The 26,810-nt window shown below is 43.6% G+C and overlaps 2 protein-coding genes across 3 annotated transcripts in view; one reads left to right on the top strand and one right to left on the bottom strand.

The window, feature by feature from the left end:
• AIDA (axin interactor, dorsalization associated) overlaps positions 1 to 7,081 on the bottom strand; it is a 29,226-nt gene extending 22,145 nt beyond the window's left edge. The window contains exons 1-2 of the mRNA XM_017812836.1: positions 6,867 to 7,081; positions 3,295 to 3,364 (exon numbers count right to left, since the gene is read on the bottom strand). Coding sequence (XP_017668325.1) covers positions 3,295 to 3,364; positions 6,867 to 6,976 — 180 coding nt within the window. The 5' untranslated portion in view covers positions 6,977 to 7,081. The remainder of the gene's footprint in view (positions 1 to 3,294; positions 3,365 to 6,866) is intronic.
• A 183-nt stretch (positions 7,082 to 7,264) lies between these two features.
• On the top strand, positions 7,265 to 25,116 carry BROX (BRO1 domain and CAAX motif containing). Of its 2 annotated transcripts, none has more exons than XM_017812835.1 (13): positions 7,265 to 7,304; positions 9,350 to 9,480; positions 10,244 to 10,350; positions 11,836 to 11,932; positions 13,255 to 13,350; positions 14,019 to 14,091; positions 14,440 to 14,545; positions 15,115 to 15,204; positions 15,956 to 16,041; positions 17,355 to 17,436; positions 18,487 to 18,637; positions 20,057 to 20,216; positions 20,703 to 25,116. In XM_017812835.1, exons 2-13 carry the CDS (start codon positions 9,380 to 9,382, stop codon positions 20,787 to 20,789), a joined length of 1,236 nt encoding a protein of 411 aa, XP_017668324.1. In that variant the 5' UTR covers positions 7,265 to 7,304; positions 9,350 to 9,379; the 3' UTR covers positions 20,790 to 25,116. The 2 variants fall into 2 exon arrangements, with proteins under 2 accessions (XP_017668324.1, XP_017668323.1); XM_017812834.1 differs by lacking the exon at positions 7,265 to 7,304 and adding an exon at positions 7,651 to 7,944.
• Positions 25,117 to 26,810: the final 1,694 nt, after the last annotated feature.

Genomic DNA, 26,810 nt, shown 5'->3' with positions numbered 1-26,810 from the left:
CTGCGGTTGGGAGAGGGCTTTAAAGGTCACATTTATTGCACAGAGAACTGGGTGAGAGTAATTGTAGCTGGAGGCAAGCTGACAACCACGGCCAAACCTAACTGGAACAATTCATATCGCAAAATACAGAGGCTGATCATGAATGAAGACGGGATTTTTTAGAGAATGAAGGTAAAATAATGAACAGGAGGATTAAACATGTTAAGACTAAGGTAAATTCACCAGTAACTGTATCTGCTAATGTTCCATACATGCAGCTTCTAGGTGATGAAACTGTTGCCCGGCCTCCTTACAGCTGTTGAAGGGTAGCTAGACTTAAACACAACGATTTTCTGTTTACAGTATCTGCAGAGAAATTCTTCAATAAAATTCACCATCAGTAATGAAGATTCCAGCACTGACGATTATCCAAGTGAAGACAGAGCCTTCCCTAAGGACTGAAACTACAGAATTATGTCCAGCAATAGTTATAAGATGACAACCCCTCAGAAGCTGAAAATACAGGAATGAACAGCAAAATCTGGAGACCAGTCTGCTCTATCAAAGCAAGCAGCATACAGTGTTTCAAAACAGACTCTTCAGATCAAGAGCAAAAAGGCAAGATATGACTACTTAGAAGTCTGAATTCTTACACAAACAAGACATTTATTATAAGAAAAATGATAACTGGCTCACAGGACGCCTAGGAAAGAAACTGGTGATATCTGTCAAGTGTTTTTAGATTAACAGATTGTACGATTAGATTAGCAAGTAACACACCATCAATTATGGTGTTGCCATGTCTGCACTGTAACACCACCTGTGATGCACGAAATAAACCCAAACGTGGTAAAAGTTTATACAGGCAGATAGGGTTGAGGATTTGAACTTTGTGTTATCCTTTCCCTGTAGCTGTAAAGTGAGTAGCTTTCCCTTGGTACTGCTGAAATCCACCTTCCCTACAGAGTACACCAAGCAAGAAACAATGACAGCCTCACAGTAATTCTCAGCAGTATGGAAAGTCCTTTGGAAAACAGATAACTGGAAATCTATAAAAAAATGGAATAGGGGTAGATCAAGCAACTGGAAATCATAATGAGCTTCATGGCCTTTCAATCTGTGAAATTCTGTGTGCAGCCTTGGCCAGTGATATCAGATAAGCAAACCCTGAAGTTTACACACTCTTCTACATTCAAAAAAAAAATGAAAAGGTGGCTCTTATACAACATGCAGAACCTTAGAAAGTCAAGATAATAGGGAAGAGGCTTTTTGGAACCACAAGGAAATATCATGTTGGCGGATGCACTGGCAGGAACACAGTTGTAGCTGTTTTGGTAGCTGATTTTTTAAAGGGTGGTGAGAAAGAAGATACACTTCTGTTTAACCAAACTGCTTGCAAAGCCAGCAGTCTGCCAAGTGAATGATATTAGCAATGACAGTAATTGGTCATGATCACTAAATGATATACTGGCTGAGGTCCTGCAGAAACAGGGAAGACCAGAACAGCAAAGACCTTTACATAACACTAAAAGGTTTTGTTGTAAAGCATTTTAAGTGCTTCTTTCAAAGCAGTAGGAAGACTCTTAGTTTTGCTGTGACTAGCATTCCTCATGGTAGAGGTGGGAAAGAGAGTGTTCTTCCAACAAAATGTTGGGGAATTGGGCTGTGCATGTGGCTAATCAAATAGTTACTGCCATTTGATAACCAGACTCAAAGTTTCACTGCATCAGCCACTTGCTGATCTGCAAAAAATAGCAAGTGATATAAATGCAAACCTCTTTTGCAAATTTTATCAGCCTCAGAAACAGGTATCACTCTGCAAGGATTTAAAACCACCACTCTTTACTTTTTTCAGAAGACTGTTGCCTTAAGACATGATTACAGTTGTGCATCTCACATCTGAGGTCAGTTATCTCCACTTCCTGAGCCCCCCAGGCCTTCCCTCATGGCTGACCTCATTCACTTCCACAATCTGGTCCAAGGTCCTTTTCATAAGACTCAGGGAACATCTGGAAGCAAAGCCCTGTGCGGTTCTGGTTCCCATACTCACAGGAGATGATGTCTCCAGAAGTGAGATTAACAACTTTGCTTTCATGGAGTAACTACATTTTCAAAAGTCTCCACAGAGGGGAAACACGCTGCAGAGATAACTGTAGCTGAGAATGATGGAGAAAGCTACCAGCAAGGGATAGAGAGCAGAAGAAATCAAAGAGTAAACAGCTGTCCAACATTAGCAAGGCTCTCAAGGCTTACAGTTCAGAAAAAGTTGACCAAATCCTTCTCCAAGATTAAGACTTGCTTTAAGGCAACCATGAGTTTTATCACCTTCTTTGCAGAAGGTAAACAGAACATGCAAGACCAGCTCTTTGCTTTTCTTATTGGTACAGGTTAAGGAAACAGTTACAAACCTCTGTCAGATTCTACAAAGGTGCATTTCTTCGTATGAGTTTCTTCAAACACATCAAGTTCATCTCGAATTTCTGTAGCCAGGACCTGTTTTCAGGACTAACATTTCCAAGCACAGACCCTATTACTCCAGCACTCTATTATCATGAGACTCTGAGCTAGCAAATGTCAATTTCCTGGTAATGGCTTTGCTCAAAAAAGTGTTCTTATGACCAAGAAATCTGGAAATACAAGTCTCTAGTTTGGTATTCCTAAGAAAAGCATGTCTTTATAGGAGACAAGAAAATTTAAGAGTGCCTCATATCTCAGAAGATTTTATTTTGCAGTAAATGCTTGAGCATATGAGACCCCAGTTAGCACTGTCCACTTAATTCCACCACAGAACTGCAGTAGGATGTTACTGAGACGAGAAACAGCCTTTTCAACTGAGGGGAGGGAGGGAGGAGTAAAGTAATTCCAATATTTTGAAAGATTATAAACAAATTACGTTCTAAGAGGCTACTAGGGAGTATTCTGCCAGGACCCTTCCCTGTCAGGTGTTACATGTTAAGCTAACATCCCCCTCACACACCCTCCATGTCTGCAGTTCACGACATTTCGTATTTAGAACTCACAACATAAATTGTACTAACATTGAATAAGCAAGTTATCAAACATCACCCAAAAAAAGAAACCCCCAGGTTACGAAGGACTCTGGCCAGCACACATGACATTTAGTGCTACACAACAGAACATCCGTCACATCTCATGACAGCAACTGGTTCAGCCATGCTGGGCTCTGTTTCTGTTTGCATATATTGAGGGAGGAAAAAAGGTCTCACAAGGCTCTGGCCAGCAAGATAAAAAAACATAACACACACCAACATCTCTGAGTCAAGCTCCTTGACTGAGCAAACAGCAAATGCTCACCTTTTGATCTTCTGTGAATTCCGAGTTGTTGTGCTGAGACTGCGCCTCTTTTTGTAGGTGCCTTGCTAATCTGGATGGGGGAAAAGAAAACTGTAGAATAGGAACACAACATAAACACACCCCCTTCCCCTGGCTCCACAAAATGTGTCAGACAAAAGGTCCACAGACTGCTGCTTCAAATAGTTTTAGAAGTTTTTGTTTTGTTGTTGTGGTTTTGGAGGTTTTTTTAAACAAAGTTTTCTATAACCTTGGTACTCCATACTTAAAAAAAACAAGAAGGTGGACAAAGTGACAAAGTATGGAACCACATCAGGCAGGAAAGGCTACGTATATAATGCATCATGGAGAACAGGTAAGAAGGTTTTTCTAGCCAACAACCCCTTTTATAAGCACTGACCATTTTTCTCTCACCATCTTCTTCTTTTATCCTAACAAACTGTAGCCCCTGTGAAGACTCACTGTGGTACAATCCCACGTGCATTTCACAGGGAGAGTGAGACACATCAGATTGCCAGGAGGCAAGGACTGCCAGGGTGAGGGCACCCCGGGGTATGGCACATGGTCTCCCAGCGCTGGAAGGCAGGCACAGGGCGGCTTGGCCCAGGCTGCCGGGGTGGATCAGCTCACATTTGTGCCTGTCAGCATCCCAGGCGGAGCAGAGACCCCACCCCTTGTCACCACGGAGGCGGGAGTACCAAGGGTTCGGAAAGTAACAGTAAGCAAACAGCTCGAGAAAGCGAAAGGAAGCTGGAGGGAAGCTATGGGAAGAGTTACAGTTTCCGTCCCGGGAGGAAAGAGAACATTAAACAAGCAAAACCTCTGGGCAATTGTTGCCATTCCCTGTAAATAACTTTTTTTACAAGCAGAGCAGGAGGGAGGACAGGGGGTTGAGGGGAAACCCAGGGACAGCAGCAGTACCCAGGACATCGCAATACTTTTCCACCTGGAACATCCAAGTTTGCACTGTTAAAGGGATTCTGCTTCTCTCCACCATTGCAGGGAGCATTGGCTTGGTTTCTGTGGGGAGGTTAAAATACATACACCAAGATGCACACAGCAGAACAGATTATTGTCAAAGCCTGTGGCAGAAACAAAGACCAGAACTCAGTTTCTTTGCTTTTTCTCAAAATAAACTCTCTTTAATAAAAACTCTATAAGGATTGAGGCAGCTGCAGCTTTTAACTGGAACCAGCAAAAACACAACCGAACAGGACAAGTAACTGCACAACGCGGTGCTGTTGTCCCCCTTAATAAAAAGTAATGATTTGAGAAAACATCACCATAGCAGCAACATGCCACCCACAACAGGCAGCATCACAGCATTAACATTTCTGCAAGCATCAATAACACAACCCTCTTTCCATTTGTCACTAATACAAAAAAAAAAAAAAAATCCACCCTAATCCAAATAAATGCATCTGGCATCCCACTTGAGGTTCATTCAAAGTTGGATTAGACCAAGTTCCACAGATGGGGACGTTCAACAGGGAAGCCACTGCTAACAGCTTGAAGGGCTCCTGTGTGAGTAAGCACCTGAATGAACGAAGGCCAATCTTTGCACCAAGCTTCTTGCACTTCCAGGAGTAACAAAGACCTGAGTGGACGGACACAGGAGGTAAATAACTCTTACGTGAGCATCCATCAGGACTCAGCTTAGATTTGGGAAAATCTTTCTCAGCATCAGAAAGCTCACTGTAACCAGCTTCTCCTCAGGCTCCCGGTGTTGATCAGTACAGACTGTGGTGGTGTTCACAGCAACTGGACAACAGCAGCACCACACCTGTTCATCCCATCTCAGGGTGCCATTGGAGAGGGCAACAACAAAAACCCACACTGTGATGTCTCTCCAGAACTACAGGTTGGTATCTTGTCTGCTGCTTGTTTGAAACTTCTACTCCACAGCTTGAAATTGTTATTAATTTACCTGCTAAATCTACAAACAGTAGATATACATAGAGAAAAGGTTTTGCTCCTCCCTAGGAATTACCTGCCTGTAATCCCTTGATCTTCTCTCTCCTTTCTTCTCAGTCCTGGAACCAGTCAGTTCATCTACTGAGGACTACTCAGTAGAAACTCACTGATAAGAGCAGCTTACAACACACCACTACCCAAGAGGAGCTTTCTTACAAAGATATCACACTGCTCCAAAGTCAGAGCAGAGCCAGGGCGTGGAGATCACCTCAGTTCTCGTCCGACACAAGCGATGGAGGGAGGAAAGGAACAGAAGTTGTACTCCAGCTCTCACACTGGACTGTCTGCAAATGTTTAGTGACCTCACCTGTCAGTGAAGTGTGATCAGAAGGAAAAGCACAAAGACTTTTCATTCTGAAGAAACATCATTATATAAAACTGGCAGCTGAGACTGCTAAGATAGTTTAAAGCATTAGGATCCTACTGGATTCCTTGTAGATATCCACATAAGGGCAGTTAGTAAAAATATCTTCTTTTACTTTTCAATGACTTTTTTTTCTGTCGAGATACAGATCTGGAAGAGAATTTCTTTTCATCACTGCGCCAAGGTTTGGATAGTAACAGCTTGCCCTACTCAAAAGACCATCAGAAAACTGCAAATAACTGAACTTGCATCATCCCACCTGGTAAGTGAATGAAATTATGAGATTACAGACTCCCATGACCACGCTGTCCATGGCCAGGAGACTTAGTTACTCTGAATGGCAACTGAACTGGTAGCCAGTGTGGTTACAACCCATCCCTGAACAGTGCTACAAGATTCCTCAGGGAGCATCCCTTCAGCTGACTTACTCTTGGGAACAAGTGCAAACACTCTTGACGACTTCCAGAAAATTCACTGAGAGAAACTTAGCCTGAAATACTTAGATCACAAAGAAATAACTTGCACCTTCACGATGAATGGAGTAGTAGGGGAGAGCATCTGACTAAAGTTATCAGGTGTGTAACTAAGGATACCAACAGCGCTCTATAGACAATACTCCTCTGGTGCCAGAGGATTCATGGATGGTGCAGTCACACCCAGTGCCACCAAATCTGACTGGGGTGCCAGGTTCCTCACATTCCCACCCCGATTTCATCAGGAGCAAAGCACACAAGCGTCTGACGAACCCCTTTTCACTCTGATGGGTTGGTTAGGATTTTTTTTTTTTTCGGTTAAGGCTAGTGCTTCTGCAGCCCATTTGCCAGGTCCCCCCTCCCTTCCCCACAAGCGTGGGGCAAACAGGGCGATGGGATGGAAGCATCCCGGCCCAGGGTTGCCGCGGGGGCTCCACCAACCAACCACTCCGGCGGTCCACGCTGGGGTTGGAAGGGACCCTAAAGACCATCCCGGTCCATCCCCGTGCCATGGGCAGGGGCACCTCCCGCCAGACCCGGCTGCTCCAAGCCCCGCGCCGCCCTCACAGAGGGCAGGACGGGCCGGCTCCCGCCTCACCCACGGCCGGGCTCCCGCGCCGAGGGACACCCCGACTCCCGGCCCTGCGCCCTGGGGAAGGGCCGGGGGGCCCCAGGGGTGCGGCGGCCGCGGCCTCAGCTCGGCAGGGCCCCCCTGCCCTGCCCTGCCCCGCCCGGGGCCGCTCCCTCCCCGGGGCCGCACTCACATCTGGTACTCGTCGATGGCCTCCACCAGCTGCCCCCAGGAGTCGAAGTCGGTGCCCTTCCTGAAGCTGGCGCCCCAGCGCTGCAGGAGGCTGCGGGCCGCCTCCGACATAGCCCCAGCGCTAGGGCACCATGCTCACCCCGCGCCGGGGCACCGCCAGCGCCGGCACCGCCCCGCCCGGCCCCGGGACACCCGAGCGCGGCGGCGGCGCCTCCCGCCCGCACCGCCCCGCACCGCCCCGCACCGCCCCGCACCGCCCCGCACCGCCCCGGCGGGGAGGTGGTGCCGGCCGCGCCCGCTCCGCCATCGCTACCGGGGCAAAGGGGCCCCGGCGCCGCTTCCGCCTCGGTACCGCCATGGCGCCGGTCACGGGGCCGCGCCCCTCCCTCCGCTCCGCCCTCCGCTCCCGGCCGTGCCGCCGCCGCAGGCCCGCCCACAGGTAAGCCCCGGCGACCCCCGGCAGCGCCGCGGGTGCTTCGCCCCTCCCGGACGGCCTCTGCCGTCGCTGTGGTGCCGGTGTCCCCCCGCTCCCGCCCGTGTTGGTGGCGCTGAGGCGTCCCTCCCGCGGGAGGGCCGCGGGCCCCGGCCGTGCCTCCGCGCCCGCTGTGCCGGGAGGAGCCCCCAGAGCCGCGGGGCTGCGGCGGGGGCGGCCCGGGGACACCGGGCGGGGAGGGGAAGGGAGGGGGTGAGCGGCGGGATCGATGCGATCGGGCCGCGGCGGGGGGGCGCCATCGGCTTTCGGCTGGCGCTGCCTGCGGCAGCGGGCGCGTGACGCGGGGCCGGGAGCGGCGGGGCCGGGGCGGAAGGGAGGGAGCCGGGAGCGCTGTGAGGGACAGACTGACAGACACGGAACGGGGGTCACGGGAGCGCTGTGAGGGACAGACTGACAGACCCGGAACGGGAGTCACGGGAGCGCTGTGAGGGACAGACTGACAGACCCGGAACGGGAGTCACGGGAGCGCTGTGAGGGACAGACTGACAGACCCGGAACGGGGGTCCCGGGGCCTCGGAGCCCTGCGAGGGACTGACAGACCGACCCGGAACGGGGGCGACCGAGCGTGCGACAGACCGCTGCGCAGGTGGGTGGGGTGTCGCGATAGGGGCTGGCACGAGACGTCGTGATAGGTGCTGACATGATGAACAAGTCTCGATATGTGCTGACATGAACAAGTCCCAATAGGCGCTGAAACCATAAACAAGTTGCAATAGGTGCTGGCACGATGAGCAAGCCCCTTGGTCGGTCAGGAGGATCTGCACAGTGCCAGAGGGTCGCTGCTTGGCAGATCTCCTTGGGTTTTTTGTTATAGCCAAGCTGCGGAGTGTTTTGTAAGGATGAACTTAGAAGGTTCCAAAAGAGCCGTGAGGTGATGGGGGGTCCCGGGGGTCTCGAGTCCAGCGCCCTGCTCAGAGCAGGGTCGGCTCTGAGGTCACCCCAAGGGCTCAGGACTTTGTCCAGTGGGGACTTTGAGAATGGGAGACCACACAACTTGTTCCTCAGTCCTTCTGTCCTCCTGGTGAAGGGGTTTCTCCTTTGATCCAGTACAGCCTTCCCATGTTTCAGCATCTGCCCATTGTGTTTCATCACCACTGTGGTGAAGCTCATTGCAATGCTTGTGTTATATTCGTTTACAGAAGGTGAGGTGAAAGAAAAGTGATGGTCAGTTTTATCTGTACTTCCAGGTCTGTCACATGTAAGCAAATAGATCCATGTTTTCAGGCAGGATTACTGTGTGACTGCAGGTTCATCCATACCAATGGCTCTGCAATAAAAGTGACTTGTAGATTGACCAGACACAGTAGAAAAGGAAGCTCAGGGTTGATCTTACCCCTCTTTACAACTGCCTGAAAGGAGGGCGTAGGCAGGTGGGTTTCAGCCTCTTCTCCCAGGCAAATAATGACAGGACAGGAGGAAATGGCCTCAAGCTCTGCCAGGGGAGGTTTAAGTTGGACATCAGGAGGAATTTCTTCATGTAAAAGGTTGTTAAACATTGAAATGGACTGCCCAGGGAGGTGGTGGAGTCCCTGTCCCTGGAAGTGTTTAAGGAAAGACTGGACGTGGCACTTGGTACCATGGTCTAGTTGACAGGGCGGTGTTTGGTCAGAGGTTGGACTCAATGATCTGAAAGGTCTTTTCCAACCTATTTGATTCTGTGATTCTGAGGTATTTTTCATGTAATTTACAGGTATGTTCAGCCTTCTGCAGGAGGTGATTTGCTAGGAAAGTATGTGCTCACATAGAGCAAAGCAGGTGATAGATTTTTGCCTAACTTAAAATAGTTGCCTCAGAAAGCATCTGTATTTCTCAAACTAATGATGGATGATGAAGACAAGGCGTATGGAAACTCAGCGTTTCAGATGGGGAAAAAAAGAATTCTAACTTCAAATTAATTTCATGCCTAATTGTTTACATTTGGAATATATTTTTCTGTGTAGCACCTCAGTTGTACCTGTTCCTGCAACTGTTCTTTCCTTTCCACACTTTAGGCTTGGCGTAAACAACACTACGGAGAGAAAATGACCCACTGGTTCCACCGCAACCCTTTGAAGGCTACGGCTCCTGTTTCATTTAATTATTATGGGGTAGCCACCACTCCAGCTGCAGCAAAGGTTTGCAAGTAAGTGTTCCTTTGACTAATTTCACTCTGTTTGGAGGACATCCTTAAAAGTAATGGTTACTCTTCAGTTTTTGAGCTGAAGATGACTGGAAGTGTAGGCAGCGAGGCAGTAAGACACTGCTAACACCGAACATTTGATTACAAAGAATGAATTCTCCAGTTTTCAAGTCTCTGAGTGCACAGCAAGGCCAATTATAACAATGCAGCAGCAAAAGACGAAACATTTCATTGTCTTTCTGATGACTGTGCATTCCTGTACAAAATATTCCTAATTTCCATAAGTGGATAAGGCCTGACTGTTCTATTGTAGATAGGAATGTAATGGAAAGAGATCTCAGCTTATTTTGCCGATCTGTTTTTATCTCTTCATCTCACCCCATTCTAATGTTGAAGAATGTTCCTGCTTGTTACTTCCCTCCCCCTGCACCCAACCTCTTGGTAGGTAAAGGCATAGTTATTTTAGTTTGCATTAAAACAATAGATTGAGTACTGATTATTCATTGCTGTCTGTCCAAAGTGGATTGTGCTAAAGAGTCAGTCGTGTCCATCCAAGGGAGAAAGGAAGATTTTTCTATATTTATTGGCATCTTCCTCATAAAATCTCTTTCCAGGCCTTCAGGTAGCTAAATGGAATGCTTAGCTTCACCTTCTGACCCAAAAGGGTGGTGCTATATGTGGATGGGTACTTTCTATAGTACATTTTGGAGTAGAACATCCTAGGTTTATTTTTTTCTTTTTTTTTTTTTTCTCCTCCTCCACGTAGTGATTTGAGATTATCCCGAACACGACTCTTGGAGCTGTTTACAGACTCCAGTTGTAATCCAGAAATGATGAAGAATGCAACTGACCTGTACTTTTCACTCCTGCAAGGTAGGCAATGCTACTGATACATCAGGAGGTGTATCAGCTGAGTTTTAATGCCACTTCTCAGAATGTGTATTGTGCTGATCCTCTGTAAGGAAGCTTTGCACTTTTTAGGAAGGATAATGTCTGTGTGGGTTCTGTGCTTGATACCAGTCATGGGTACTCGCCAGGCCCTTTTTCCAAGTTCCAATGTGTTTCGTGACCCTGCCAGTACTATGTGATGGCAGTCCTGTCCTCCTCCTTTTAACCTTATCCTGCTTCCTGCTGGAGGAGAAAATGATTATTTGTCTCTTAGGTAGTGGTGAGTTGTTCCTTGAGTATAAGTTGAGTCTGTTAATCAGTTGATAGGATTTGCTCTTCAGGGTAAACTTCTAGTTTGTCTCATACCAGATCATAGACTTGTTGCAAGTTTACACTTCTGCTGCTTGCCTTAGGTGTACATATAGGTGCTCATTAGCACGGTATCTACATTTTCAGTAGATGGTCAGCTGTGATCATTCCCTTGAAATCTCCCTTCTGCCGATATTTTAATGATTCCTTTCAGCTAAGTTTCTTGGGACTGGGTTTTCAGGAGTCAGCTGAGTCATGGAAACTGATCTTTCAGTCTGTGGAAAGTGAAGCAGCTCATGTTGGTTTAGTTTCCTCAGTTCCTGGGAGGGTGTAAGGCAGTGCCGCATCTAGATAAAGGTGAGATAGGAGTTGATGTTGCTGCAGTCAAGATTTGGAGAGTTGCTTCGGGAAAACATCATGCTTGGCCACTAAAATCTTCTGCATGTGAAAGGAATGAGTATTTTTCATCTTTATAAACATGTGACAGCACCTAAAGGTGTAGCCCTAAAAGCTGCTGTGGCTAGTCTTGAGTTCTTAAAGTCTATAAGACCTGATCAGACCAAGGTGTTTCTTAAGCCTCCCTGAGAAATTCCTTGGGCCTGCATATGCTGGGATTTGAACATCTCATAGCGTGAGCTTCATCCCACTAACTGCTGCTTTCTGGGCTGCTGGACATAAAGAGCCAATTTCCTGTAGCCCTGGAGACAAAAGAGGTGATGACTGGGTGAGTCAATGCTTACAAGCCCTTTTCCCTCTCCCTTTTGACCAGGAAGGTTTTCCTGGAATTTCCTAATTGCCATTATGGTGACAGGGACAGCCACTCACTCACCTCAGGCAGCCTCAGCCATCCTGTACCTGGGTCAGTCCAACTCCTAATTAGTCACAAACATCTGCAGGGTTTTCCTTGAGCAGTCAAGACTCACAGGGTTGATTTGGTGACCTGCTGGGCAAGGAGTTTCTTGTAGTAGTCAGTTTTTTTGTTTTCTAAATTTTGCTCTCAAGATACTGAGGAATAAAAGCCTCAGGAAGTAACACGGATTTTTGGTGCAGAAAGAAACATTCCTTTATCTCTATCTGTATTCTTATTGATCCCTCTCCTTCATTCCTTGTTTCTGTTTCTTACTTTGAGATTGCCTGTCGGTACCTTTTTTTATTCCATAGGTTTTATCCTTTCACTGGATAACTCTTCCCAAGAGTGCAAGTTGAGATACATTCAGAATTTCAAGTGGACAGACACGTTACAAGGACAAGTCCCAAGGTGCGTGTGCTTCTGTGAATACAGGGTATGCAGCTGTTGTCTGCTGCTCTGTTAGAGATGTGCTCATGTGCCAGCACAGGCCTGAAGAAAAGCTGAGAAGTGTAGCAAAGTGTTGGACACAAAGTAGTTTCCAAAAACATGTTTCTGTGTGTTTTTGATAACTGCCGTACTGTGTTGGGTGTTCTGAAGCGTGTGTGGCCTTTATGTAAAAATGTGGTAATGCACAGTAATGGTGGAAGGATCCATTGAGTCTTAGTTGATCTACAGACTGAATCTGCAGTTGGCTACAGCAGCACAAAGAACCTTGAGGGTGTTAGTAAACTGAGTATGATAACAAAACTTACTGCAATTTAAAACCTTTTCATTTGGCACTGTTACCTGACCAGCCACTTCTCCATGTTTTGCCGTACCAGTGTTGCTGAAGATCTGACTTTGCTCTTGTCCTCTGAAGCTCCTGGTCCACGTACTCTTGGTTCAAACAAACAAATCTTCTGTTTTAAGTAGGAATATAGATCTGTAACCTGCTGGATTATTCAGCTGTCTCTTGCTATTGTAGGTAATTGTGTGGTGTAACCACGCCTACAAATTTGTCAAGCTTTAGCTAGAAGTGCTTGACTTCCTCAAAGCTTTTATTCCCCTTGGAAGAAAATCTGTTGATTAGGACTTTCTTCTGATTTTCTCACGGTCACAGACACTTGTACTTGTGCCAGCTTTATTCTTCCCACTCCCACACCTTTGTTTTTTTTTAGAGGTTTGCTAGTTCTGAAACCATACTGAGCTTGTGATTCCAAGTTCAGTCTTTTCAAAGACCGTGTTTTTAGCTTCTGAAATTTCCTGCTATTTGCACATGCTGTTTGTCTGCAGTTACATAAATAGTTGCAATAACATGCGTTTGAGAGAGATGTAATAGGTTCTGACTTATTAACTTAGCAGTACAACTTTAAAGTAGACATTCCAGAGCAAGGCTTTCCACAAAATGTGCAATTTAAAAAAAAAAAAAAGAAAGAAATGGAAAAATGTCAGCCACACCCAAAGCTAAACAAGTCTCAAGTTACAGTTTTAAAATAAAAGTTCCCAAAAGGGAAGGGTGGGCATCCGAATGTGGGAGATTCTAATTACGAGCTCTTAAAGGGAATAAGTAAAAATATCTAAGTCTCTCTTAGGCAGTTCAGCAAGTAGGAGGTTCTGAATTGGAAATCATTGATAACTTAAATTAAATACATTTTATGGAGAGAAATGTCAACTTATGCTACATAAATTATCAGCAGATGCAGTTTGAAGACATTAAGTTGTTTGGATTTTTTTTGTCTGTCTTTCTTTAGTGCCCAGCAGGATGCAGTGTTTGAACTGGTTTCTATGGGATTTAATGTAGCTCTGTGGTACACAAAATATGCATCGAGACTTGCTGGAAAAGAAGAGTAAGTGTTTTCCTTTTCTTAGTAATTCTATTGCAGCAGTGTTCCACCAAAGATTTAGCAGGTTCTGGGTTTTGACTGCTGTGGTGCATGTCCAGCTGAGACAGTAGGAGTTCAAGGAGGTGGTTGGCCTTCACTCACTCACATGCTTTAATGTCCAAGTGCACTTCAGTCCCTCGTTGCATCTGTAAGCCAAGTGCACTAATACCACATGACTGTGATACAGAGAAAGTGTCAGTTGTGAATAAACCCTTCATCAGTCCTGCTCCAAATGTCTGAGTACTAAATTAAGATTCTCAGAATCACAGCTCTGCTGATTTCTAGCCCTACAGATTTCTAAATCTCTGGCTTTTAACACTGAGGTTGCCTTTTACTTGAAAGTCATTACAAGGTCTTATGTTTCTTTTTTTCAAGCAAGTTCTATTTGATTATGTAATAATTGGACACTGTAAGAGATTTCTTTACCATAAGGGTGGCACAGCAGCGGGACAGGTCACTTAGAGAATTAGTGGACTCTTGATTCTTGAAGGATTTAAGATTCATCTAGACAAAGCCACAACTGACCTGATCTACTGTTGTTGATAGTTGTGCCCCAAAGCAGGAGATGGGACTAAATGTCACCTAGAGGCCCTTTCTAAGTCACGTTTCCTTGACTCATTCTGTATTCTTAGTATAACAGAAGATGAAGCAAAGGATGTTCACAGAAGCCTGAAGATAGCAGCTGGGATTTTTAAACACCTGAAGGTAGAAAAACTGTCTTTGCTGTTTGTTCTTCAAGGTGTCTCCAAATACTTGACCTTTTGTCTTAGAAAAGCCTTTGCTTTTCTGATGATTTTACAGAATACACAGGTACCTCAGACTACCTGAATGACAGAGGAAAAAGAAGGGTAGTAATATCTTGTGCTACCACTCAATCCCTGCTACTCATTCCCAATGGCAGTGGAGGAGTAATTTGTCTGCTTGCCCAGTATCACATTCAACAGTGAGGTACCTTCACTCAGTGCCCCATCCATTTAGGAATGAGGCACTGGTTTTGCACTGACAGCAGTGGTATTAAGTCTAAACTAACTCTGAGACTTGCTTTTTGTTTAGGAAAGTCACATTCCAAAATTGATTACACCTGTTGAAAAGGGAAGAGATTTAGAAGCTCGACTTATAGACTCTTACATCATACAGTGCCAAGCTGAAGCTCAAGAAGGTACCTTCAATTATATGTTTGTTGGGTGTGGGAAATGACAGTCTTTGTGGGTCACTTGATGTCTTTTGAACTCTACTTGGCAGCAAGGTCATGTTTTTTTTATTCTCTTGAAGTACTGTGGCTTAGTAGGGCAGATTGCTTTTAAAGAAACTTAAGTTACAATTATAGAAGAAAAATCCCAAAAATCAATCTGATATTACAAAGGTAATGAGGAATATCTTCCACTTTGGAAGGACTTGCATGTAACATTCATCCCTTCTCTTTTTCCTTTCATGCAACCTTTTCTCCACCATGCTTGCCTTAATGTAAATTCCCAGTTCCTTTACTTTAAAATATTTGCAGCTTATGTTTATTAGCTAGTCTTAAGGATGACATTCATTCAGTTTTTCTATTAAATTGGGATTGTTTCATCGAAGAAAAAAAATCTGTCTTTATACTGCAGTTTGCTTGACTGCACAACATTCATTTTCCGTTTATGCAGGGGTTTTAAAACCCCCAATTCCTCTGTTGATTTGATGTGAAGGGACATTTCAATTAAACTTATACTGTGGTGTGGAACTTTTTTTCAGTGACAATTGCTCGGGCTATTGAGCTGAAACATAATCCAGGACTAATAGCTGCTCTGGCTTATGAAACAGCTAACTTCTACCAAAAAGCTGGTAAGTGTCTTGTTTTGTATCCTTAGTGACTTGGTTTATGCCTACCTGCCAGCAGACATACTTCACCCACCCATAAATTGCAATATTAACAGTTTCTCAGTGGATATGGTTTGTATATTTAGCTTCTATTTAGCACATTTAAGGCTTCAGTTACCAGCATATATTTTGATAAGGCCTTTTGTTTTCGTGGTAGGAAATGTTAGTGAGGGCAGGCAGAAGACAGAGTAATGTCTTGAGAACATGTGCTGGCAGCAGACAAATGGCCTGATGTAACTGATGTGTGTTCCAGCTGCCCTTGGGCAGCAGATTCTGATACAGATCATGAAGAGTGTAGCAAGTTAATAATGTACATCCTTCCAGATGAGTAAGCTGATCTTGTGCTCACTGGGCAAGTGGGAAGAGTGCAAAAGCATGGGAGTCGGGAGAACATTGTAACACATGTCACCTTATAGGTCGCTACTTGAACTTAAACTAGGAACAAGCCTTGAAAAGCTGCCTAAAAATACTTCTGAGAATTAGCCATCCAAACTTAGGGGACAGCAGTTACAGGGATTCTAGGGAAAACTGTGTGATAGCTGCATATTTTTTTGGTTTTCTCTCATAGTTCCTCTATGCTTTGCAGGAAAAATTTTTGTCTCTTGTTTCTGCCTACTTTATAGTAAGATCTATTGCTAAGTTTAAGAATTTGAGTGTATTTGGGATTTTTCTTTTTGGAAATGTCCTAAGAATAACTTCATGTGTGTGTTCATAGATCAGACATTATCTAGTTTGGATCCAACCTATGCAGGAAAATGGAGGAAGTACTTAAACTTGAAGAGCTGCTTCTATATGGCCTACGTAAGTATTTTGGTTGACAGCAGTCACAGTTTGTTATATAAGGGCTGGATAGGGAATGGAGGCTAGGTATTTCCTTGGCTTTCTTTCCATGCTCTGAAGAGAGATTGTGCAGTGTCAGTGGCGTTTGAAGTGCTTTTGTTGAGCCAAGTGCAATTACTGCAGTGTGGAATTTATTGTGATCACATATAGTTAAGTGAACCAATTCAGGCTGAGCATAATACTCCTCTTCCATTATCTGCATCACAATGGAATTCTAGGCATAATTCAGAGCTGATCATCGTTTTGAAAGCCCTGAATGAAACTGAATCAAGTACCACCACTAGGTACCATTCCAAGTGCTGTCCCTGTTTGCCTGACTGATCTCTTAGCAAGTGCAGTGGCACCTCTGGAATCCTCAGCTGCTCAGTTTGCTGTTTGTTTCTTGCCACAGCCTGTCATCTGGCTTTTTGATACTGTACAAAAGGCCCAAACTAAGCAGTTAACACAATTGTCTTTCTCTTAGGTTAAACCTGTAGCTAAAAGTTTTGCTTGCCTTATTAGCAAGTTTGAGAGGTGAGGGAGGGTCAGAGTTGTGGTACTTTTCCTTTTTTTTAATTTGTGTGATATGGGTAATGGTAAGTTTTGGTACATCTGTGCTGTGAGAACAGACATTAAAGGACAGGGTGCAAGGTAGGTATTAGTTGGTGGGATTGTTTCTTCACCTGTGGTATTTAGTATTTAAACTCAGCTCCTGATAATAGATAAGAGGCAATTCAGTTCTCACTGGAATACAGTACTATCTTCAAGCATGGGTGTGAAGGAATGAAACTTTTTGGGGTGGAAAAGTTATTTAGACTGTGGCAAAACATCTCAGCCAGCAGAACACCTCATCTCTTCCAGGTTCAGTGGTGTTTGTCACAGATTCTGTTTTTGAGTGTTCTGGTAGTTCCAGTTTTTAGTCTTTGCTTTGTAAACTTAACTGGGGTTCATCCTCTTTCTGTGATGAGGATTAGTGCTGCACATTGACACAGTCTCACTGTGAGAGGTGAGGGGACTTGAACTGGAACTGTCTGCCAGTGCTTTTGGTCAAACAGCTTCATGGAGCTCAAAGTTACTCTTGACTAGACTTGAGACAGCCTGGTTCATACCTGCCTCATGATGTTTATGTTGCACTGTTCAGTGAACGCTGCTTTGACTTGCATTCCCAAATTGTCAGCTGTCTGCAGGGAATGGCACCTTCACAGAAATGCATCTCTGATGTAAGGGACAGCACAAGGGAATTGGTTCAGGAAGTGCCCAGTGATGTTGGTAATGATTTTCTTCTCTCCTGTCAGGCATACTGTTACCATGGCCAGACATTACTGGCGAGTGATAAATGTGGGGAAGCAATCAGATCTCTGCAGGAATCAGAAAAATGTAAGTGTGGCTGAGATTGGATTACAGTGTGTGCCTGTTCTATTTTGCTGTATCGTGTTTATTTGGTCTCCCATAAACTTAAGATTTTATCTGTCACCTGATCTGAAAATCCAGCACATTTTTGAAGAGAGACAGTGCTTTTTTTTTTTTTTTGTCTTACCAAAGACTGTCTTTGGTAACAGTGCTGCAGAAAATTCCATCTTCACTTCTCAGCCTGCTAAAGACTGGCTTTGGACTGCCTGCAATATACACTGTAAAAAACAATGGTCTTCTTGTCATGTTTCCTGGTCTATATGTTAGGTTACTGCAGCCATTTCTGCTTTGGGGGTTGCTCTACCTTATATTAAATAGTAAATCGAGACCCTGCTTGTTTGCTTTTAAACAGGTTTCAGTAACTTATTTCCTTTCTATTCATTTGAAAGATAGATTAAGGCAAGTTTGCAGTAGTTCAAGGTCTTCTGCCCATTCTTCTGTCTTCAAAACTATTGCTATCCCAACAGCCTGCACTACATAACTTTACCACAGTGTATAGAAAATGCTCAAATCTTCAGATTGGAAACTTAAAGATTAATTTTAAAAATAAATTAAAAATTTATTAAGAACAAACTAAGTTGGATTACTTGCAGTAAAACAAATACTGTGGTTTTTATTGTGCCTGCTGGTCAGAGGAGAGTGCTTCTTTTCCCACTGCATGTTGTTGTTTGGTGTTGGACATCAACTGTGCATGGACATCTTCATGCCCTCTCTTTTTCCCTATCATGTGACACAGTTCTTGGGCTTGTTGTTGCATTTTGCCCCACACATAAGACTGCTTTCCTGTGTCTTCCCACCCAGAAGGCTATCTTTTTTCTTTTTTTTTTTTTTCTGTTCCTAGTCACTTGTTGGATACAGTATATCTTGGCTGGAAGTACTGCCTTTGAACTAGTTTGTTTTTGTTTCTAAGAAGCCTGAATGGATTCTGGTATCTTCTAAAAGTGAAGCACGGTAGAGCAGAACTGTGATTTAAGAGGGTTGTGTAAATGATTTTTATTTCGTTTCTTTCTTGCAAAGTTTTTTCCAAGGCTGAAGCATTGTGCAAAGAATATGGAGAAACCAAAGGGCCTGGAACTACTGCCAAACCTTCTGGACATCTCTTCTTTAGGAAATTAGGAAGTTTGATTAAGACCACACTAGAAAAGTGCCAGAGAGAGAATGGATTTATGTAAGTAATTCATGGTTGGTACAATACTCTGTATAAAGTGTTATTACCTCATTTGCCGTTATTTCAAGATGGGATGGTAAATTTTACTCCCCAGGTGTTACATTCCTTTAGGGCATGGCATGTAACTTAAAGATAAATTTGCAGTTCTGTAGTTTTCTCTTAGCAGATTTGCTATGGGTCTGTGCTGTCACACTCTGTGTTCTGTACCAGTTCACCAGGGTAGGCTGGACTGACACCTGGAGAGGTTAAGCAGTTTTCTTCCTTCATTCCTCAGCCCCTTTGTTACGTTTCCCCCAGCAAAAGAGAAAGGCTTGCAGAGGTTGTTGTGTTGCTCTGATGCCCTCTTCCTGGCTGCTGGAATCTAGTAGGCAAAAGAGGACAGAGAGGGTGATTCTGCTTTGCAAGCAGGGAAGTCAAAACATGGTCATGCCTTCAGTGAAGAACATTCTTAGGGTAGTAGGAGCTTTACCCATCTAAATATAATTAGAATTTTGAATAGGGCTTTCTGTTAGTTACTGCCCCTTCCAAAAAGGGTTTGGAAGTGGTTTAAGATACCAAGATTAGTTTGGCTTTAGAATTCCTTTGTTCATTTATTTCTCCCCTTCCCTCCTTTTATGATTTAGCATTCCATAATAGGTTTGTTATTTCCCTTTTTATATTTAAAGACCTGCATAGTGGGGGAATTGACTAAACAAAAATGATTGTCAAGTACATCAAGCAGAGCTGCAAATAAAAAAAGAAATGCTCACCTCTTCTGCTTTGGTTCAAATAACCATTGCCATAGCTTACAGCAGCAGCATACAGGAGATTTCAACAAATCCATGTCCCTCTAGAACCAGCCTTTGAAAGAGAAACCAGTGACTGTTTTGGGAGTTGTGCCTACCACAGAGCTCTGCTGCAGCACAGCAGTAAGGTAGTGTGTGTCAGTATTTATGAGTTTTCAGCTCATCGATCTGCCAAGGGTAGAGTTACACCCTGATTCAGGCCTTGCCTTGTAGCCAAGTCTTTGTGGGTGTTGCAGTGTTGTTTGCCATCATGTACTGCGGCACATTAAGACTAATTTAGGAAAAGAACTGTCCTCTTCCTCTTTCTTGGGAAGTATTTTAAATCCCCATTTGTATTTTGAAGGAGTTTTTTGGACAAAAGGTGCTCTTCTCATTGAAGCACTGGGAATAGTGGTTATCAAGTAGGAGAAAACCTGCCTCACTGTTAGGGATGAACAGTAATACCAAGAAGAAATTGCTTTTGTTCTTGTGAATCTTGCTGACAGAATGCATGTTAGATGGTGCCTTAATGAAATGGAAGAGAGCAGCAGTGACTGCCACTGTAAAAACCCAGATTGTTTTTCTTTAGAGGTGCAAACAAGACTTGCAGAGATGATGCATTGTATTTTCAATACATTTCTGTATTCTTTTACAGCTATTTTCAGAAGGTGCCAGCAGAGGCTCCACAGCTAGAACTGAAAGCAAACTATGGCTTAGTAGAGCCTGTTCCTTTTGAGTTTCCTGCCTTGAATGCACACTGGACTCCTGAAACACTTGCAGCATTTGATCTCACCAAGAGGCCGAAGGATGACACTGTAAGATAACCTGGTGTACTGTTCTTTCCTGTTAGCTTTATTCTGTGTATCCTACAGAGTTACCATGTTGCTCTTCTGTAATATTCTCCAGCTCAGGGCAGGATGTAGACACAAGGCTGCAAATTTCTGCTGTACCAGGGGCAAGTCAATTAACCTCTGCCACACTGTAAGCATCTGGGAATTCAGAGACATTTTTTAACTAAGTCCTGAATGGGAGGAAACCCTTTAATGTGTGTAATATGCTGAAATGGAGTGACAGGAGTGAATGCTATAGAAAGATTCTTTTTTAGAAGAGGACATGTTTAAGGATGCTGAAACAGAGAATATTTGGCTTTTCCCCCTTGCTTGAGGTGTACTCAAAGTCTTCAGCCTTGAAAAGAGAGGGGACTGTTACAATATGTAAAGTTAATCATGTATAAATACTGTGCAGATACAGTGGCTTGTACTTGTGGTATTTAGTTGTTTTTTTTTTCTTCTTGTTTGCAGGCTAAACCAAAACCAGATGAAGAAGTAAAACCTCTGAAGGAACCAGATATAAAGCCTCAAAAAGACAGTGGATGCCAGATTTCTTAAGTGCCATAAGTGTTTCGAACTCACTTTGAAACTCTATTAATAGGACTCTGGGGCTTTAGTTCTGATCTCCCTTTTTTTGATTCTCCTTTTTAAACTTAGAAGACTAATTTAATTTACCTTCATTAATATGTGTCTATCTTGCTTGAGAATGTAGTGGATTTCTAGGAGGTTATTTATATCTAACTTATTTTTGGTTTTAGTGGGATATCATAGAATGAGTGGGCTTAAATGTTCCTGTTGTGCCTCTAGAAAGTTTCTTTTTGTGGGTTTAGTTTTACCCACAAATAGCACAGGAAGTATCATGATTGTAATGCTAGAGGATTTTTCCATTACATTATATGCTATATAATGTTAAATTCTGCAAACATAGATTTGCGTGAACAGTTATATTTATTCAAGTTTTGTCATTCAGGCTTAGCACCCTGTCATATTCCAATTCACGTAATTGTAGTGAGCAAAGAAAATCTGGGTTTGTTTTATAACACCCCAGTGGTATTTCAGAGGACTTTCACAGTTCTTGGAAAACCTTAAGTTCTGCATAACTGGAGCACAATTTGTATTCTGAAACTATTAGCCTCTGTTCTTTCCTCTATAGAATAGAGTTCTTGTATCAGAATTTGTGGTAAGGTACTTTAGCTTGTCTGTCCTTTAATTAAAATCCTTTAATATCCAAGTGTATCTGAAAGTGATGCAGCAAGTAATAGAAAAATGCTTAAAAGTAATGCATCACTGTGTCATTAATTCAAAGTTTTTGAATCCTGAAAGATTTGGTAAGTTTGAAAGCTGCAGACAGTTAAAATCTCTTGGCACTGGAATTCAGGGAGTTGTCATGTGTAAGGTAATGGAATTGTAACTGAGTTGCTGTGCTTCCATCTGGGTAGTGTCTGTAAGAAGCTGTCAGGAGAACAGGGAGGAAAGATGAGCTGAAGAGTTGATGGCACAACTGGGAAACCAAGCTCTAGATTCCCTTTACGCCCTGTGTCAGTAGTGATACTACCCAGCTTTTGCAGTATTGCACTGAAATCAGCTCCTTAGGAAGAAAACTTGCCAAAAGCCAAGCCCAATCAAGACCGAGAAAGAAAGTATTTTGTAGAACTTGCTGCTTCCATTTTTGCCTCCTGTGGAGCATTCTTTAGTGCTGAGCACTGCAAAACACCCGTGACAGCAAAAACATAGCTTTCTGATTTGCTGCAAGGGCAAAGGAATATGATGCATGTGTTGGTGTGAGAGCCTTGCAATCCCTGGTGCCTGTTGCTGCGTTTCACTTTACCTGAGAAAGAATCTGAACAGCCTGACAACGTTCACTGTTTCAACAAACATGATGTCATATGCACTTATCACTATGTACGCTGTAAACACATTCCTCCCTTTGTTCTCTTTGGATTTGTCTTCCACTGTGGTTTAATTCAGTGCTTTTGCTTGAAGTCTTTCATGGGGCTCAGAGTCACTTAGCTTAGAGGGCTGGTGTGTAGCTCCTTGAAGGCCTGTGGAACAAAAGCTTTTGAGGAGGTTAATAGGAAACTCAAGACTCTTCCCGTGACACTGGACCAAACTACGGAATTTGTTACTGCAAAAGGCAGAGGCTTTTTAATGTTGGCAGACCTGGGTGAATCAAATGCAGAATTCATTGCTTCCTGTGGTGGATTTTTCTTTCTGCCAGTTCTGCGCATAAAAATAAGTGTAAAATGAGCTGAATTTCTTTGGAAGAAGTTTCTGTTCTGTAAGGGCCTATGTGATTAGAGAATAATGAGTATCAAGAAGAATATTTATCTAAAATTGATCCATTTCTTCTGGTGTTGCACTGGGGCCTGGGGTATGTTTTATGAAGAATTACTCAGATCTCTTCATAACTTGATCAAGTGACTCATTTGACTTCTTGCATTGTTAAAAGACCAGCGTAGGTTTTGCCAGAATGGAACATGGGACTACTTTGCTTGTACAGATGTTAATTCTAAAACTGTATTACATCTGTAGTCATGTACATTTGCTTATCCTGCCGCCTTTCAGGATCAACATGCAGTTAACTCAGTTTCATAATCATGATTTTTTTTTAGTTACTGATCCCTGTTTGTGTTAATTCGTACATGTCTCAGCTTAATTACTTTTCTTTCTGTGCAGACTAGATTCCTTTTTCCTTCCTCCCCTCATTTTCCCTTCCACCTGCTACACGCCGTGGCACAGACTTGCCCATGTTTGCTAATGCATGTGTAGGTCCTGGGACTCATTTCTTGTTGAGGCTTTTACCCACGGGTGTATTCCTGCATAGGAATATCTTAAAATTAACAGATCATGACTAAATCATTCCCAAACAACTTGGTAGGAAAGATTATTTTATGGATTGGAATCCTTTGGATGCTTTCTCAAACCAAGTGGTTTGTCTGGATCAAGTTCACTTTAAATAGTTTGGGGCATAACCAAGTGAATTGTGTCAGATGGTGACATTACTTAAGCCTAGCTGTGTAACCTCTTATGCCATAGCTGTTTCAGTAAATATGATGTAGTAGTTTAAAAATAGACTAATGGAACAAACTAATTCACTTAACATGTGTTGCTTTTCAAGACAAACTTTGTTTACTTGTAGCTAAAATCCTATGGCAAACACTGGATGCCCAAAAAATAAGAAACTGGTGACTGTTTAGTTTGCAGTGCATAGAGAGCTGTGAGCCAATGAGCAGTTTTCTGTTTTGGTTTTGTTGGGCAGTAGGAAGAATTATTGTAAATAGGATGTAGATTAACTGTCCAATGTGCTTAAGAATAAGGATGAATGGACTGGAAGTTTCAGGTAATCTGGAAACCTAGCAGCCATGTTCCTTCTATTATAGTTCCCTTTAGTAATTTTTAAAAATGAGGTATTTTGAATGGTGACTTTTTAATACTCTAATGCTGCAAGAGCCTGTTTCTGTGGCCTCTCTCTGGTTTTAGAGGCTCTTGTGGCTAAACCTGCAAATCTCTTTGGTGTAAATAGTCTTTAAAAATTTGTGCCCAGTCTGAAGTAGGACAAAACTGCAGCTGAATAAAATACAGAGTGCTGGGCCCTCTGTTTTGTGCTTTAAAAATAAAAAGTGATTGTCTTTAATCTAGTATAAAACAAACCATTAAGCTCTTTGTAAGATTTCTATTTAAATACCTTCCTCCATGTATTTAAATACATTCCTTCCTTGTTTGGTGTTCCTGGGTTTACAGTAGTTAATCTCCATCCAGCATGTGACACACCTACAACTGAGGGACTAAGCCTGGCCCTTGGATGCTGATGTCTGCCTCCCACTGGATTTGGTAGAGGAATTTTGCCTGTCAGCCTGAGGATGGCGTTTGGTCACTTAGATGTTCAGCATGGATATGTGGTGTGTCTGTAACGACGGTAGTGGTTTGTACTCTAAGCAGGAAAATGGATCCCTGTACCTGTGTAGAATATAGACAACTTTGCACTTTAGAAATTTCTTGTCTTGCAACTTTGGTACAATACAATGTGGTTGTAAATACTCTTTCCTGGCATTTTAGTTTTGTTGCACTGATCTCAGTACTGTGCTATCAGTAAGGTTATAATGGGAAGCATTACTAAAATGTATTTTTGATTGTCTATGTTGTAACAAACTCATGAAGCATATCTCTGCCTTAAGAACATGAGAGGAGGGAACACGAGAGGAGGCAGTAGTTCATCTATCTTCCATGGGAGTTCAGAGAAATGAGAAGTTTCTGTCTGTTGGCTGCTGGGTGATACATTTCATCCCATCCCCTTGTCTAGTATCTAAACTGAAGTTTCAGCATTAACATAAATCCTGTTCATGCCTATTAATTATCCCTAAAGACAAAAATCTGTCTCTAAAGTTCATGACTAAATTATCATAGCAGCATAAGCTGCTTTTTTTGTGTGTGGTTTTTTTCTATAACTGGCCCAGCTGAGTGAGGAATAAAGTACAGGGAGTATGACAGACATGGAAAAGCCCCTGCAGTGTGTCCCTGTCTCCTGATGGTGAGTTCAGTGTAAAGGCGTTTCCACAGTGACTGTTGGTTTCACTCAGACCTTTCTCTGCTGCTGATGCTCCCAAATTCAACCAATGTCTCATGGCAACCAAGGGGACCTTTGAGTAGCTTTTTATGTAGGAAGGCCCACCTCCTTTGGTGTTGATGCCTTCATGGATTACAACCTTCCTGAAGCCATCCTGTACTCTTGAGTGATCCCACTTCAACGGAATCAGCTTTGATAACATTGACCGAGCAGCCTTATTTTGTGAAGACAGTCACCATGCAATCTTAAGCTTCATAGTTTGAAAATTTGTATATAACCACGAACTTCAGAATACCATCTAAAATAAACAATCTTAAAGTATCACGTTTTGTTTCATCATTTAAAATTTCAAGTATACTAGCAAGAAAAAGGCTCTGTCTTGAATGTTACTTTCTCCAATTTTATACAGCTTTATTAATTATAGAAAATACTTAATCCTTGCAGTAGGCTGAAAGGAAGACTTAAATGAGCAAGATACTTGGGTGCATATGGAAGTAGTAGCTACAATGACACATGTCAAGTTGTGGGGCGGGAAGAGAGGAGGTGGAATTTCCAGACTTCTGTTTTTAAAAAAAAGTAATTAGATAGGATTTCATATGGCTAGACAAAATTCTGGTACTTGCCAGGGTCTGTGACATTGTAGGATATTCTATATGTTACGTGGAGGAGTTATTTGGGAATAACCCCAGGTTGCTGGCCACTTCTCTAAGTTGTCAGCCTGTGGCAAGCAGATTTGTGGGGAATGTTTCTTCATTTTCTGAGGCACAGCTTGCTCTGTTCATTTTTGGTGTAAATACACACTAATTCCTTTCAGCCTTTCAGGATTTAGCACAGTTTCTGGAGGAAAAAAATAATCTCTATTATCACAGTGACGTCTGTCTTTTTGTCTGACATAAGATTTACCCGCCCAACCAGGGAGCTAACCAAACAGGTCATTGCGTTTGGAGAGCGTTCATAATATTACTGTGTAGTCGCTGGACTGGATATACGTTTTCCTTTCCTCTCTAAGGAAAAGGATCTTTTCAGCATGGGAAACACATACCTGTCTTACTGTGTGCTTTTTCTAGTGTCTTGCAAGCTGCTTTTCATGCCTCCACTTCTTAAAAAAAGTTGATTTCCTTGGCTTTCCTTGCTAAAAAAATCGCTGTGGGAAAAAAAGTGTATTTCCTTGCTTTATTGCTTTCCTTATTTTCTTGCACACTTGAGAAAGAAGTAAAATCACTAGTAATAGTGCTTATAGCTAACATTTGCAGCAGGAGCAATGTCAAACACAGCTGCCACCCCCACCAGCATTTGCTCGAGGGAGAAGACATCGAGAGACCTCTGAACAGCCCAGCTTGGATGGGCTGGGAAGGCAGCAGCCAGCAAGCCAAGACAGCAGACCTTCCGTGTCTCCTGGAGCATGGCATCCAGCAGGAGCAGGTCCTCACTGGCTGGGCTCGGCAGGCTGGGGCACACATAGGTGTCCAGGTCACTGCAGCTCATCCTGCTGGTGGCTGTGATGGGCCAAAGTGCTGGAGGAGGGACAGTAGCTGCTTAGGGAGGAGGAGGAGGAGGTTGGCCACAGGCAGCTCGCTGATGACCCTGAGGGAACAGCAGCAGCATGTTCAGAAAACAGCTGTTGCCCAGACTTGCCTGAGGCAGGGGGGGCCAGTGGATGTGCTGTGCCTCTTCCCAGGTGCTCCCAGCCAGCAGTCAGGGCTCCTGCTCAACAGGCAGGTGCTGCCCACGCTCGCTCAGCTCACAGATCTCCTTCGGGCTGACCTTGGCCATCGCTGCCATCCACTCCTCGCGGAGCCTGTTCACCAGGAGCTTGGAGGAGGTGCTCCAGAGGAAGTCCTGCAAAGTCAAGGGCTCCAGATGAGCTTTTGAAGGCTAATCCATCCAGGAGCTCCTGGTCTCAGGATTCCAGCTAAGGTCTCCTCTCTCAGTAGGTTTCCCAGGTACCTTTGTGGCAGTTCCTGTCAATCTGTAAGTTTGTCTCATAAAATAGGGGTTTGATTCCTTGTCTATGA

Source organism: Lepidothrix coronata, unplaced genomic scaffold (assembly GCF_001604755.1).
Source record: "Lepidothrix coronata isolate B3197 unplaced genomic scaffold, Lepidothrix_coronata-1.0 Scaffold38, whole genome shotgun sequence".
Classification (NCBI taxonomy): domain Eukaryota; kingdom Metazoa; phylum Chordata; class Aves; order Passeriformes; family Pipridae; genus Lepidothrix; species Lepidothrix coronata.
Note: the sequence above shows the minus strand (reverse complement) of the source record. Positions and strands in the feature narration are given on the sequence as shown.